General features: G+C 43.6%; 1 protein-coding gene across 1 annotated transcript in view; it reads left to right on the plus strand.

Moving 5' to 3' along the window:
* Positions 1–3,027: 3,027 nt before the first annotated feature.
* Positions 3,028–14,542, plus strand: part of hs3st3l (heparan sulfate (glucosamine) 3-O-sulfotransferase 3-like) — a 160,253-nt gene continuing 148,738 nt past the window's right edge. Inside the window, exon 1 of the mRNA XM_069929470.1 lies at positions 3,028–3,768. Within this exon, the coding sequence (XP_069785571.1) occupies positions 3,257–3,768 (512 nt within the window). The 5' untranslated portion in view covers positions 3,028–3,256. The remainder of the gene's footprint in view (positions 3,769–14,542) is intronic.

Here is a 14,542-nt window from a genome sequence, read left to right on the forward strand (position 1 = left end):
TCTAATTCTTCCCATGAACTTTAATATTTTAATGTGGACTAAAGAAAAAGAATCCACACTCAGACTAAATAACACCCAGCATATTAGGACAACCACCGTGGCAATTAATTTTTGGTCCAGAATCTTCAATTGTATCCTGATTGGAGGGTAAAAATTGCTCAGGATTCTGGAGAGAGTGCTCTTTCTGTTCTTTAAATAATGTTTACCTTCTACCTTGGAGAGCAAACCTTAATTTGACATCACATATACAAAAATCACAGACCATGCATTTCTCCCGCACTACCCTTCCAACAGCAACTTTCTAACTCAAAAGCAAGAACATCACTAGGCGAACCATGATTGACATTGAGTGTCACCATTTCCATGGAGATTGATGGATCAATTATAAAACCCTTGCTCGAATGCATGATCCATCTATCATGTTATCAGACATCAAGCATTTATATTCTGGTACAATTTTTTTTTGGATAAAGCCAGTCATTTAACAGTGGTTCATGCTACACTGGAGGATGAGAATTCCAAGTACTGGCATTCTGTATGAGTTCCTTACCAAGGAACCAAACCCTTTTGAAGCTCTTTGTAGTTCATATCAGCTATGTTTTTGCATGAAAGGACACAGCAAGCAATTCTTGGAGCAAGAAGAAACAATTCTAATTCTTCCAAAACCACTAATAATGAATGCCATGGAAAAACTATAGCTGGCAAAATCCTGAAGTCACAATTTTATTCTCATCCCCTCCCCCAATCAAAGATTGAAAGAGTATTCTAATTGAGAAAGAATAAAATATTATTAGACTGAATAAAAGAATCTGTCTTTGAATGGAGATAGATAAATGCATGACTTTAAAATTAGTTGAGCTATTCAGGGATGATGGCAAAACTAAAATGGGCAAAGGTTAGATGTTGATTAGAAAATATTTTGAATGAATAATGTTGTGCATATATATTGCTTTATTCATATTTGAGGACATTTTAAAGCTCTTTGCAATCAGTGAAACACTTTTGAAATGTACTAACAAAGTAGGAAAACAGCAGCTAATTTGCATGCAAATTCTTTAAAACTATGACAAGATCATTTGTTTTCATAATATTGAGTGAAGTTTATTATCTGTTACCCAGAAGACAGTTACCTAGAACTCTTGCAATGCCATGAAATCTTTTATATCTGTCTGAGGGTACTGTTCACAAGATTAAACATTTCCCAATGTTATGAGCCCAGAGGACCCCAAAACCCAGCTGCTATAGAAATTCACCAAGACTATGGTTACTTAAACAAAAGTTGCTTTTAATTTTCTTTAAACATAAAAACAGGATCAAACTTTAACTTATTACTATTAACTCAACTTAATCTAAATTAACCCCCTTCTAATTCTAAGCACACATATATGTAATGTGTTGATGTAATGTGTATATGTTCAGGAAAGTGTTTTAATAGTCCCATCATTCACTTCTCCAAGTTCGCTGGTATCAGGCAATTCCTATCTGTGCACAGAATTGAACATTTATGAATTTTCACCAGGCTCTGGTGCTTAAAGTTAAATGGTTACCACTCAGGAAGTTTCTTGTTGGTTTTAGAGAGATATTTGTTGCTTCGTTGGACACACACAAACCAATTTCCTCCAATTAGTCACTTCAATGTCTTGCTGAAGAAACTTGCCCCATCATGGGTTTTTAAAATGATAACCTCTTCTTCCAGGTCACTACAGAGTTCCTCTTGCTTTCCTTATGTCAGGAGAAACACTCTAGCCAGCATTTCCTCTTGTAAGGTCTACGAGGGTTTTGAACAGGCTGAACTCAGAACTCACAATCCATCTTCAAAATGGGGTTTTCAACAAGCCTCCCAGCTTGCCATCTTGGAGCCTCCAAAAGCTACTGCAGAACTGACTTCTCTTGCCCTCTAAGAGAAATCCTGTTTTTTTTTTAAATTTCCCCTCTTTCTGGTTGTAAAAAACAACTTCTCCCAAGGCTCCAAGCCCAATCCTTGAAAGATCTTTATCAGCACTTGCTTTGGAAAGAATTTCCAAAGCCGGTCCATTGTCTTTGCAAAATCACTGGTGCTTAATATCCAGCTTCAGCAAAGCTCTTGCATTTTAAATGAGATGTGAAGTATCTGCTTGTGAAGTGACCCACACTAAACCCCCACAATCTATCTCTTTGAAATACATATTTATATATAATATAACCCGTAACACCGACCAACAATATTTCCTCTGAAAAGGGGACACATTCAAAATGCTGCAAGGAATTTCAGTCTCAATTGTGCTACTTGAGTTTCAGGAGTGGATCTCGAGTCCTCAAAGGTGATAGTGGCCAGAACTAAGTCTGTGGGGAGTATGGTGACCATAAACCATCCCTCAAGTTTGCACCCATTAGATCCCGAATGACTGATACATTAATTCTATTTATCTGCCTGAACTCCAAGCCCTTCACTATCAGAATAAAGAAAACGGACAATGCTCCCTTGTTTTCTTTAGCTCTGACCAAGACTTTCCTGTGATTGATTGGGACACCCTTGAATTGGATGAGTTATGGGTTTGCAAGACCCTCAACCATTTTAACCAGTGCTTGAAGTTCGATATTGTCAGTCAACTTTTTTACAGTCACATCAGATCCATTTGGTGTTGGTTCTGCCATCTGACGATCACAGCACATGACAGAAAGTCTCGTAAACACCAGCATCATGTTACAATCAACTCAGTGGAGTGAATCACAGCATCTATTGGTCATCCATATTCCTTTTTACTGTGCAGAATGAATCATCTGACTTCTGCTCCAGAAATGGGAATTTGAAAACACGGCACCCTCCATGCAATGATGGAGAGGGACCCCGCCCCTGTGGCGCTCGGTCCAATTAGAAGGCGTTGCATTTGCATATGCGCGCCCACGATTCTGGTCAGAACCAATAGAAATGGCTGGTGTGGCGGTCCAGCTGGTTCGTAGTTTGTGCAGCCGGAATGAATGAATGAATCAATCAATGAATGAAAAGTGCCGGGAGCCAGGGATGGCGAGAGCTGGAATGAAGCAGGACAGGGAGAGAGGGAATTAAACACAGCAGCCAGCCTGTCGGAGGAAGCACACACACACACACTGCTCCAGTACACGGTGACTGGGTTCTCTAGTCGCACCAGGCGGGGATAAAAACAAAGTTGAGTTGATGGTTCATTAAAGAGTTTGCAGGCGATGGACTGATGCTGAGGGTGGCGGAGAAGAGGTACTGATGCCGGAGGATGGGTGAAGATGGGCATCGCCCTGAGGAATGGCATGTAGGACCTTACACCAGCGCAGCCCTTCCACTTGTGCCCGTCTCGGCAGGTTCCTCCACAAACTGCTGGCCATGCTTTCCCTCTTCACCCTCTCGCTCTTCTGCTTCTACCTGCTGGCCGGCTGCTGTGACTCCATCCCGCTGGAGCCCGGCGTGAGCAGGCAAGGACAGTCGGGGAGGACGGTCAGCGCGCAGCCCGGAGACGAGGAGCCCTCGTCGGGATCGTACACGCCGGCGGTCGGGGATGGGGCCGAGCCGCAGCAGGGCAGCGGAGCTCCCGAGGCGGGACGGCCGCCCGCGGCCCGGCGGCTGAACGGCACGGCCAGGGCGACCAGCCGCTTATGGTGCGCTCTCCGCCGGCTGCCCGAGGCGCTCATCATCGGCGTGAAGAAGGGAGGGACCCGCGCTCTTCTGGAGTTCATGCGGCTGCATCCGGCGGTTAGGGCGCTGGGAGCCGAGCCCCACTTCTTCGACAGACACTACGGGAAGGGGCTGCAGTGGTACAGGTAAGGTGGGCGCCTCGCCCCTTCACGCCGAGTCACCCAGAGGGAGAGCGCGGAGGGTGCACCGAGGATAAAGGGAGGGGTGGGGGGAAGATTCACTCCTCGATTTCAGAATGGGGTTATTATCCTTGATTCCTGCTCCAAACCTGATCCTCCTCCCAACCGGGATCAATATTTACACATCCCCAAATTTAGACTGGGGTTTACTCACCCTCTACAACCCCACCCTAGGGTTACTGAGCATCCGCAGCCCCACCCTGGGGTTACTAAGCCTTTACAACCCCACCCTGGGTGAACCTCCCTCGGCGACCCCACCCAGACTCACCAGCCTACAGTCCACGCTCCCAATCCGTGTTACTGACCCTCCCTCGAACACCATCCCAGGGTTACAGACCATCCTTCTGCATCATTACCTGGGATGACTGGCCCTCCCTGGAACACTCCACCCCGGGGTCAGAGACTCTTCTACACCCCAACTCTGGGTCACGGACCTCTACTCCACATCCCTATCAAAAGCAACCGGGGAAAACATGCAAAGTGCCCTCTGGCGCATCCCTGCTCCCCATTCTCCCTCCCCGCCAAACCGTTCCCAGAGTGCGGTCGCGGTATTCCACCCCCCCCCCCCCCCAACTGCGGGGTACAAAATGATAGCCAGGATCCCAGAGAAGTAACACTGGCTTCTCTACTCCCGCCCTACCCCCACCCCCGGGACCGTTTCCCCAGCCGGGGACTTGGTCCTGATTCCTGGCCCAACCCCGGGACGAATGACCCTCATCCAACCTGCGCCTGACCACAACATGGTCTTGATCCCGGTTCCCCTCTCCCTACCCCAGAGTAGGAGGGAGAGCGGTGTGGTCACTGACCGTACAACCACCCACTGCTCTCTCAGAAGAGGATCTCGCCCTCACCAGGGGTCACTGATTTTGCTCCCTCCACCCAGAGGATCGTTGATATCCACCCACCCGCGGGTCGGGACGACCTCAAGGAGGTCATTTTCAGCCCAAAGGGCTGTCAACGGAACAATTCCCATCCGTGCCACTTCCCTTGATTCCGCGCACCCTCCCATCTCACACCTGGCCAGTAACTCCCCCTGGATTCCCCGTGGGCACTTACCCACACCTGAGATAACCGGCACTGTGTCCAAATATGGAACCGATACACAAGGACCGTTCTCTCAGCCACGGGGAAAACGTGCAAAGTGCCCTCTGGCGCATCCCTGCTCCCCATTCTCCCTCCCCGCCAAACCGTGGTCGCGGTATCCCCCGCCCTCCCCCAACTGCGGGGTATATAATGATAGCCAGGATCCCAGAGAAGTAACACTGGGTTCTCTACCCCCCCCCCCCCCCACCTCCCCCCGGGACCGTCTCCCCACAGCGTGGCCTCCTCACTTTGTATCCTGCCGAGTTTGCAAAGAATTGCGCTCAGGTCGGAGGGGGACACACCACACGAAAAGCCTTTATCGGAGCTAGTCATACGTCAAATATAATTCATCTCCCTGGAACCTCGCAATCCCATTCAAAGTCATCTTTATCTGTGGCTGGGATTGATTGAAGATGATGCCCAAATCAACAGCCCCTGTTACCCGCACTTGATAAGACGTCCCTCCATTCTCTTCATGTTCATGTCTGTTTCGGAGCCTCTTCAATGCAACCCCCCCCCCCCCCCCTCAGTTCTCACTCAGTTCTCTGTTATTATAACCCCTTGAGCACAGGAGTTTGAGCAAAGTTTCAGCCCTCTTCCCCTCATCGACAACGTCAGCACAAGCTATCCTATCCGATCCTTGCGGACTCTGGCCATCAGGGGTAATAAAAGCGCCCAGTGTAAACTCAAATGAGTTGGAGCTGCTTCGTTCTCGTCTGGAGTCTGGTTGCCAGTTTACACAGAATCAACTGGATGCAGACCATTCGGCTCACCTGTACTATCCCCGGGTTTCAGGCCCACATCTCTCCCTAGCGTGTCCCACTTTCCTTTCCCCTCCACCCGACGTTGTTCCTGCGCCGCTCCCTGGTGGAAGTCCACCCGGCTCGCTGCTGCCCCCCTCCCCTCTCTTCTGCTGGCCGCTGAAGTGTTCACCCGGCCCCGACAAGTGGTCGGGGGGAGGGGGGGGTCTATGTACAGGAAGGGACCAAGGTTTATGCAAACTTTTTATTTCATCCCAACTCGGAATAATAAAAAAATGGCGCTTATGACTAAAGAAGCAGCTGGAATTGGTGCCTCTACTAATGTACATCAGTCGGAGTCGATGATGTTTAATGTTCCTTTGGAATCCCCCTGTTTGCAGCCGATCGACGTTGATGGACAATATGATAAGTTTGCAATTATATGTCAACGTCAATTTGTCATCTTTAAACCGTATCTTATAAATGAAAGCTTTTTAAAAAGAAAATCACTGCACAATTTTAAGACAGCAAGATGAGTACTTAATGGACTTCACTCGGGGGCCCTGGGAATTTCAGTGGGAGCAGGCAAGAGACGGGTCTTTCAGCGTCACAGCGAGCATGAGTTGGCATTGATGTCCAGGTTCACTTTGGAGTTCACATTTTAAGAAAGGGCTGATCAATATTTGAACAGTCAGGACCCCCCACCCATGGTTTCTGCATGCAAGTGTAAGGCGAATAGGTGCTCCTTTGTAGCGAGCAAGTGTTGCTGTGATTTACTGCGAGGGGCCAAGTCCCTGAACGGCACGGGTTAAATTGGGGCTCTGCAAGTTAACAAGGCACATTTTAAAAGCGAATGCGGCGGCGCCATCTCCCGGTGTCTCGATTGAGGGGAGAACTAAGAGCTAGCAAATACTGGAGAGGAGAGAGGGGGAGGGAGAGGAGAGAGGGGGAGGGAGAGGGAGAGGAGAGAGGGGGAGGGAGAGGAGAGAGGGGGAGGGGGCGAAAACGAACTCTGCGGGCCAGACACCATCCGTGGTCAGTCAACAATTTCTACCCACATTGGCACCGTGGTTAGTGTCTGGGCCCGCTGAGTTCCTCATTATTTGCTCAAGATCTCAGTCGGGAGCCAGGAGAGCCCCTGTGGGGGAGCAGCAGGAGGGGTCTCCATAGGAACTTCCACTATTTGTTTCCCTCCCCACAGATGCTGCTCGATCTGCTGGATTCTTCCTGCTATTTGCATTTTTTTTGGGAAGCTTGTAACAGAGCAGGAAAGGGTTCACTGTCCTTTAGCTTAAAAGAGCTGCATCAACAGCAAGGGTTTATTTGGACCCAGCTTAGATGTGTAGCCCTTTTTTCCCCACTGGCATCCCAGTGCGGTGTCCCGGAATAGGGAGCCATTTGTGCCTTTCCACTGGGCCACCCTTAACTCATCGCCGCGGGTCAGAGTGTTCTACCTCCAACTGGAAATGGGCGACTTTCCACTGTCCCTTTTCTACTGGTTCTATCAGCACGCTGGCGTCAGCGAACACCGGGGATTTAAGATGGGGTAGAGGTGGTTAATGACATCGTTTGACGCCGGCATTTGGACACTGTTCCTTTTCCCAGTTAATTCTTGGGACAGGATGCCTGTGGAAAAGGGGGGTGTAACTGATAATTCTGTTTCTTGTCATATACATCAGTACAATGATGCACCAAAATGATAGAGTAAATGGATGGAAAGGCCAGAGAAAATGCTCTGTTGCTTTCCTTTCAAAGACCAACCCTACCAGAATCATATTCAGGCAGTCTATTCAGCATGTGCACTGGCCATGGTATGAGCAGCCAATATTCATTGATCAAGTACTTGTACCTTTCTTTATTTTTAAAAGTCCTCAGTGTTATGGAGCATCGGCTCCAGTGGCGGGTTTTGGAGGGTTAAAGGCAGGAGGAGGAGCAGCGTTGTGCGATGGTTTTTGGAATCACTCTGGACTTCTCTGAGTAACAGGCCTACGGAGGAGAGTTGGCAGAGGGCTGGAGCGCAGGTTTTTGGCACTTTGCTGCTGTGTGTGGTGAGGAATCAGTGGGCATGTGTCATGTCAGTAGTCGGTGACTTTGTTGAGCATTTTTGTGCCATATGTCATCCACTGAGAGCTAATGAAACCCTTGACACAAACAATGAGCAGTTAATTACTGAGGAGTTGCGTGCCCAGTATGTGCTGGGTAGAATAACAGAGGGGAATGAAGCAGAGCCTGATTAAAAAAAAAACCATTTCATTTATCTAATTTGGGAGCTGACTGAAATGTTTGATAGACTAGCAATCCTTTTTCTCCCTCTAGCTTGAAATGTCATTATTTTGGCTAACATAGGAATGGCCATTGAACACAGAACATATTCCTCAAGCAAAAAGAAGCCTATAAGCAGCTTTCACCTGCCACATTTTAAAAAAAAATTGAGGTCAACTTATGAATAGGAAGAATTTAGAAGAATATAGATCAAATGGAACAAGCCCAGAATGCCAATTGCATTGGCATGGATGCATTAACCTGTTCAGTGCCGTGTGCTTCTATGACTCTATGATCCAATGACAAATCAATGTTTTGGGCAACTCTATTGGGCCATTGTGTCCACTAATTATGGTATGTTAAATGGAGAATGGGCAATTTTGTTGTGAGCCTTGGGCACTGGATGGTGTCATGTTCTCCAGCCCTCACTGCAGTACAACATCATTAAGGTGCTTCTAATTCTGGCACTGGGTAACTTTAAGAGCAAAAGTGATTTGATCCAAAATAAGCCAAGGCATCCCAATATTAATGATCTGATTTGGATTTTACTAAATATATTTGAAGTTGTTGAGAAGTCTATTTTCAGTAAGTTGTTTCCACAAATGTGTTTAAAAATCAATAGGTTGTCAGGTTGTTAAAAATCCATTTGATTCACTCTTGACCTTCGGGGATGTTCTATACTGTATGAGATTCCAATCCACTGGGTGGTTTTCAATAGCACTCGGGAGTAGTTCAGGAAACCATCACAGGTCGAAAACGTGGAGTGTCCAACAGATCCCATCCATATCTGCACAGTATTCTACCTCAAACATAAATTCTGTAGTTTTTACAATGATGGAGTTTCTCTGGAGTTGGATGCTGGATGAGACATTTCAATGGGGAGCAGTGCTTGATGGACAGCTGGGAAAATGGACCTCAGAATTCAGGCTAGATACTCATTAACTATAATGAGGACATGAAAATATTGAAATTTAAAATGCAGTGTAAAGCCTCAAAATTAGACCACTTGGAAATTTTAAATGAAAGACCGGTTAATAGAGTCCAGGTATAGAACCACGTGATCTATCCGGAAGGCTGCCACAGAGGTAGGGATCTGAAAGACCTGCTCCTGTGCCAAAAAGTGGTTGAAAAGAATGAGTCTTTGGATGTCTATTTCCCGATGAGAACCCAGAAATGGTTCTTGTGGTTGCAAGGGTCAAAAGAGAACAGGGCAAGTGAAAGTTCAATGTCACAAGTCCAGTCTGGTACTTGGAAACTTGAACACATTAGTGTTTAAGTAAGTTATTATAGTTCACTACTCACTTTCCTGTTTTTGGACCACGACAACACCCCCTCCCCACCACCATTGCAAGAGTTTTTTGAATGTTTGTTTTACTTTGTAAAACATTTTGTACTGTGAGAGTAAACCACACACAAGTTGTTTGTGTTAACTGGTCTACTTTTCTTAATATTCGTTCAGCTGAAACAGGTCTATTTAGAAATGTAGATAACCAAATGTTCACATACATAGATGCTCACATCTCTCTCTCTCTCTCTCTCTCTCTCTTTTGCTCTCTCTTTGATCAACAATTGATTAACAACTCCACTATTTATTTGTCAAAGTTATTACTGACCTGTCATTATTAATCGAGAAACAGTACACAATATGGTTGAGCTGCATAATTATAAAAATGTGCAGTTCTATCAATCCCATCAATGGCGTGAAGTAGTGGATTGAGCACCCAGATAGAAGCAGAAATCACACATGGATGTAATTCGACGGAAGATCAATCTGATTTAAGATAAACTGGAGCATCTCAAATGTATGTCGGTCTTCAGGAACCTGTCAAAGTGAGAGTGAAATAGAAAATTAAAGTGACAGCCAACTCGATATTTTATGTCGCCTTTGTGCACTGGAGCTAGGTGCTCCACCACTTCCTCTGAATTTTGTTTTTGCAAAGCAGAGGAGATTACCTGCGAATACCAAAGGCACTGCACCAGACTGGAAATCATGCTTCATCTGTTAGTTCTGTGGATACTGGGAAAGGATGAGGTGAAAGAACAGGTCTTGCAGCTCATGTTGTTGCTGAGGAGAATGATAGTGTAAGCAGACATGCATTTCCAGCACAGCACCAATTTACAGAGAGACACTATTCTGAGTGACATTTATGCATATAGCCTGAAAGTGGAATGTACAATTTCTTGCTAAATACTAGGTGCTACAAACATCTTTTAGAAATCGGTTCCACTGAAAGAAAATCAGCCCTTCTTAGTAAAGAGAAATGTGAAATCTCCCACAGACTTTATAATTTTGTTCAAGACTATAGTTTATACCAGCGTAGGATGGGAAATTAACATCTCCCAGTTGGAAATCCTATTTTTACATGAGTGCGTTACTCTGCAGAGGATGTGTATTTAGTGAATGTGAAACTGATGCTCCCACACTTGTACTCTGCGTCTGTTTAGGGAAAAATACGTGGAGTCATGAAAGGTATGAATATATACATGTGTGTACATATGAAAGTGGGCACGTTTTCCCCTTGTTTGTCTTGGTCCACTCTCTATCCTCTTTCTCTGTCTTTTGCTTCTCCCTATCCCCTCTCTCACTCTCCTTCCACTTCCCCTCTCCAACTCTACTCTCTGTTGCTTAGTTTTTACATCCTTCGTTCCTTTATCTTTTCTCTTTCTGTCCTAAAACCATTTAACCATCCCCTTCATTTTATCTTTCTCTTTATAAACCCCCTCTCTTTATCTCTCTCCATCTTCCTTTATTTTCCCCCTCACTTAGTCTCTCTTCTCATTTTTTCCTCACTCTATCTTCATACAAACCCTTCAAGGCCTTTAATGCTCCCAACTCTGTCTGGCAATGATCACACTTTCATTTGTGGGTTTTCCAACTCACCCACCAATTTGACAATTCCTCTTTTAATGATCTCCACTGAGTCCTTGAGGTATGAAATTCCCTCAATGAAACTCCTATTTCTTTTGTTTCATGTTGACTCCCATTTACTTTAACAAGTTAGTCTTTGTTTCCAATATCCACATTTAAAATATCATTAGATTGCTTTGCTGAGGCACTTTATTATTACCAATGGGACAACTCGACATTGGCTTCCTAGGAGAATGGAGTCCATTACCATTTTATAGGGATGAGGTAGTGAAGTACAAATCAAGAAAAGTATCCAAATATGGCACTTTGCTACAGTGAAGCCAATAGTTCAATAATATGAACATGATTTGTCCTTGTATGATTCATTTCCTTTTAGGATGAATGATTAAGTTATCTCCTTAGCTGAGTTTGGGTCCAACTGGTGTGAAGGGGTCTCAGGACTTCATGCTGGTTATAACTCCACAACAACAACAATGTTACGAATTAACAAATCTTGTTATGAACTAAGAAAGGAACAACAATGGAGAACTTCACCAGACTTCAAAATAATAGTTTTTAATTAACCTATTAATTACAAAACATTTCTAACTTAACTCTGAACTTAAGCCCACTATGCACAAATGTATATATGTATGTGTGTGCTATTAAATCCCAAACTATTACAGTTTGTTTGATTCTGAATAAGTTCATTTTAAAGTCTAGTTTTTAAACATCTTGTTGAACTTGAGGATATTTTAAAATTGTGGTCCAGAAGTAATTATAAAGCAAGAGTGAAGCATCAGATTTCTTTGAATTGTTGCACAAAACAATAATGAAGTATTTTGAAACATCAAATCATCAGACTTCTTTAAAACTCACAAATTTATTTTGTGGAGTCATTTTCAAAACAATGTTCCTTCATAGAAGCAAAATTCTTCAATCCTCCATACGTGATTTTCCACAAACTTCTTCCTATTTTCCACAAACTTCTTCCTATTTTCCTTAGGAGTTACAGACTCTGTATCTTTCATGATGATTCTAAACTTCTTAATCAAAAGTGACCATTCCTTTGGACACAAATGAGACTGCCTCTCTTTTCTTAAAAGAGCTGTTGGAGTGGCTATTTTCTTTTAAAATACTACTAGGTGTTCCTTCTTTTAATAATAAGAGCACAGATACTTTTCAAAGGATTTTTAAACATTACTTCTTCTCTTGACAGAGAAAGCAATCCTGTATTCACATGAGGAGATACTTTTCAAAGGATTTTGAAACATTACTTCTTCTTTTGACAGAGAAAGCAATCCTGTATTCACAGGAGGTACGGTTTCTTCCAACTGACTCAAAATCTCTGATTTCTTCAGTAATAGCCTTTCTCAAAATCATGTGACATGAAATCATCACTGATTCAGTTTTCATTTCTTCCATAATATCTGACCTCATCTTAGTCCAAAACTATTGGTGGATGACTCCAAATCATCTGCACAGGTCACTCAAATAGCTTGAGTTTTGAAACAGCTGCCAGCATATTGCTGAATGTACACAAAAATTCCACACATAGTACTTGAATTTTCAATTAAGACCGCTTCAAGTGTTCTATGGCTCTGCCTTTCCATGACACATTGACTCCGAACAATACCTCCCTTCTGAATATTTTGACCCTGTTCAACATCCACAATAACCTTACCAAAACTATATATAATTCTATAACTTAACTTTAAATATTAATATTAACATTAACACATCTGTTACAACAGAAAATAGTACAGTCATTGGGTTATGTTGAACCGAAAAGGGTCCTTCAACCAATCACACACCAACCCTTAACAGGGCAGGTGCCTGAAGGTACTTCTCTGAAGCATTAATGATGAATATGACACAAAGCCACAGAGGAGATCATACAGTCAATAAATGACATTTTGGTCAAATATGTAAATTTTAAGGGGGATATTAAAGGAAAAGTTCTCAGAATTTTGGACCTGGAGCTGATGGGTTGACCAACGATGGAGCAATTTGAAATGAGAAGCATTGGATCAGAGCTGATACAGGAAAGTGGTCGCATGGGATAAAATAGGTTTGATCTTCTCAGAAGATTTGTAATTGGATTCAGGCCCTAATTCAGTATCATTCCAGGGAGTTAAAGAAAGAAAAAATATTTATATTTATTTCTTGATGATGATGCACTGTCTAGAGTAGAAATCTGCTCAAGTATAAAACTGGAGCTTGACCTGCTCCTGGGGCTGAGGTGTTATACAGTATCTAGTTCATGACTCAATCTAAATGCAAGGCATACATTTAGGTCCAAACATGCTCATATGGAAGAAGGCAAAGATGATTAAACATCTTTTATCTGAGAGTAATGTCAAGGAATAAGTGAATAAAATATATATTTAAAAAGGGAAAATAAGTTTAGGTCACTTTTCACAAGCAAACATCACATTACAGACACCGAAATAGAAACTGAGCAAAAAGGAAAGCGGGAGAGAGAGAAATAAAAGCTGCTGCAGTCAGTGAAAGGCCGCAAAGTAAAAAGCCTGCCAAAGACGCCATTTCAGGTTGGGTTTTGAGTTCCGAGTTCAACCTATTTGAAATCTCTGTAGTGGCTGGTTGTTGTGTTTCTCGTGAAATAGGAGAACTATTTGCGGTAACCTGGAAGAAGGCAGGTGTCTTTAGAAAGACACTCAGGATGCTGATTGAAGGAAATCAATTTGCGTGTCCAACGAACACTGAACATCTCTCTGCACCCACCTGACTGGTAACAACTTAAGTTAAGGCACCAGTACCTGTTGAATATAATGACTGCTTAATTCTGTGCACAGTACTGAAAATTGCCTGATACCAGTGAACTTGGAGAAGTGAACAGTAAATGACAGGACAGTGAAAAAGAACCATTTCAACACGCATGCACACACACACACACACACACACACACACACACACACACACACACACACACACTCACTCACTCACTCACTCACACACACTCACTCACTCACTCACTCACTCACTCACTCACTCACTCACTCACTCACTCACTCACTCACTCACTCACTCACTCACTCACTCACTCACTCACTCACACACACGCACATGCTTAGAATTAGGAGGGTTTAAGTTAAATATTGATCTTATTATTCTGTATAGAGAAATGAAACCAATTTTGTTTAAGTAGCCATTGTCTTGGTGAATTTCTGTTGCCGCTGCTTTTTGAGTCCTTAGGGCTCGTAACAGTAGAAGAGGCTAAGGGAAGATGTGATGTCCATGTTCAAAATTATGCTGTTTTGAATGGGAGAAAAGAGCAGAAGAGCTTTCAGTATAAATCATTGAAAAAAAATCCAAGGAAGAGGCTTTGAGCTGCATTGGTCCAGAACGTCCTGTCTGAAAGAATCGTGGAAGCAGGTTTAACAGTTACTTCAGTGAAGGACTGGACAAATACTGATGAGAAACATTTGAAGCCTAGAAGGAAAGAGCAAAGAACCGCAATGAATTGATTGCTCCTCTAATAAAAGATGATGCAATCGACTGAGTGAATTGCTTCTACGTGTGACCAACTCTTACATCTCTACTGAAGGAAGGAACCAGTACCCCACTCCCAAATGGAAAATTGGGAGAAGTTTAAAACAAACTAAAACTAGCATCTGCAGTATTCAACCAAATTAATACTTTGGGTTTCTTTAAGTGAAAATTAGTCTCTTCTGATCATCTTTAGATCTCTCTAATTGATTTATTCGGTAGGTAGAAAAAAAAGATCTTTAGCTCAGCCATTGTGAATATTTCTCGAGAGTTACAC

The sequence above is a fragment of the Narcine bancroftii genome, chromosome 3 (assembly GCF_036971445.1).
Source record: "Narcine bancroftii isolate sNarBan1 chromosome 3, sNarBan1.hap1, whole genome shotgun sequence".
Classification (NCBI taxonomy): Eukaryota; Metazoa; Chordata; class Chondrichthyes; order Torpediniformes; family Narcinidae; genus Narcine; species Narcine bancroftii.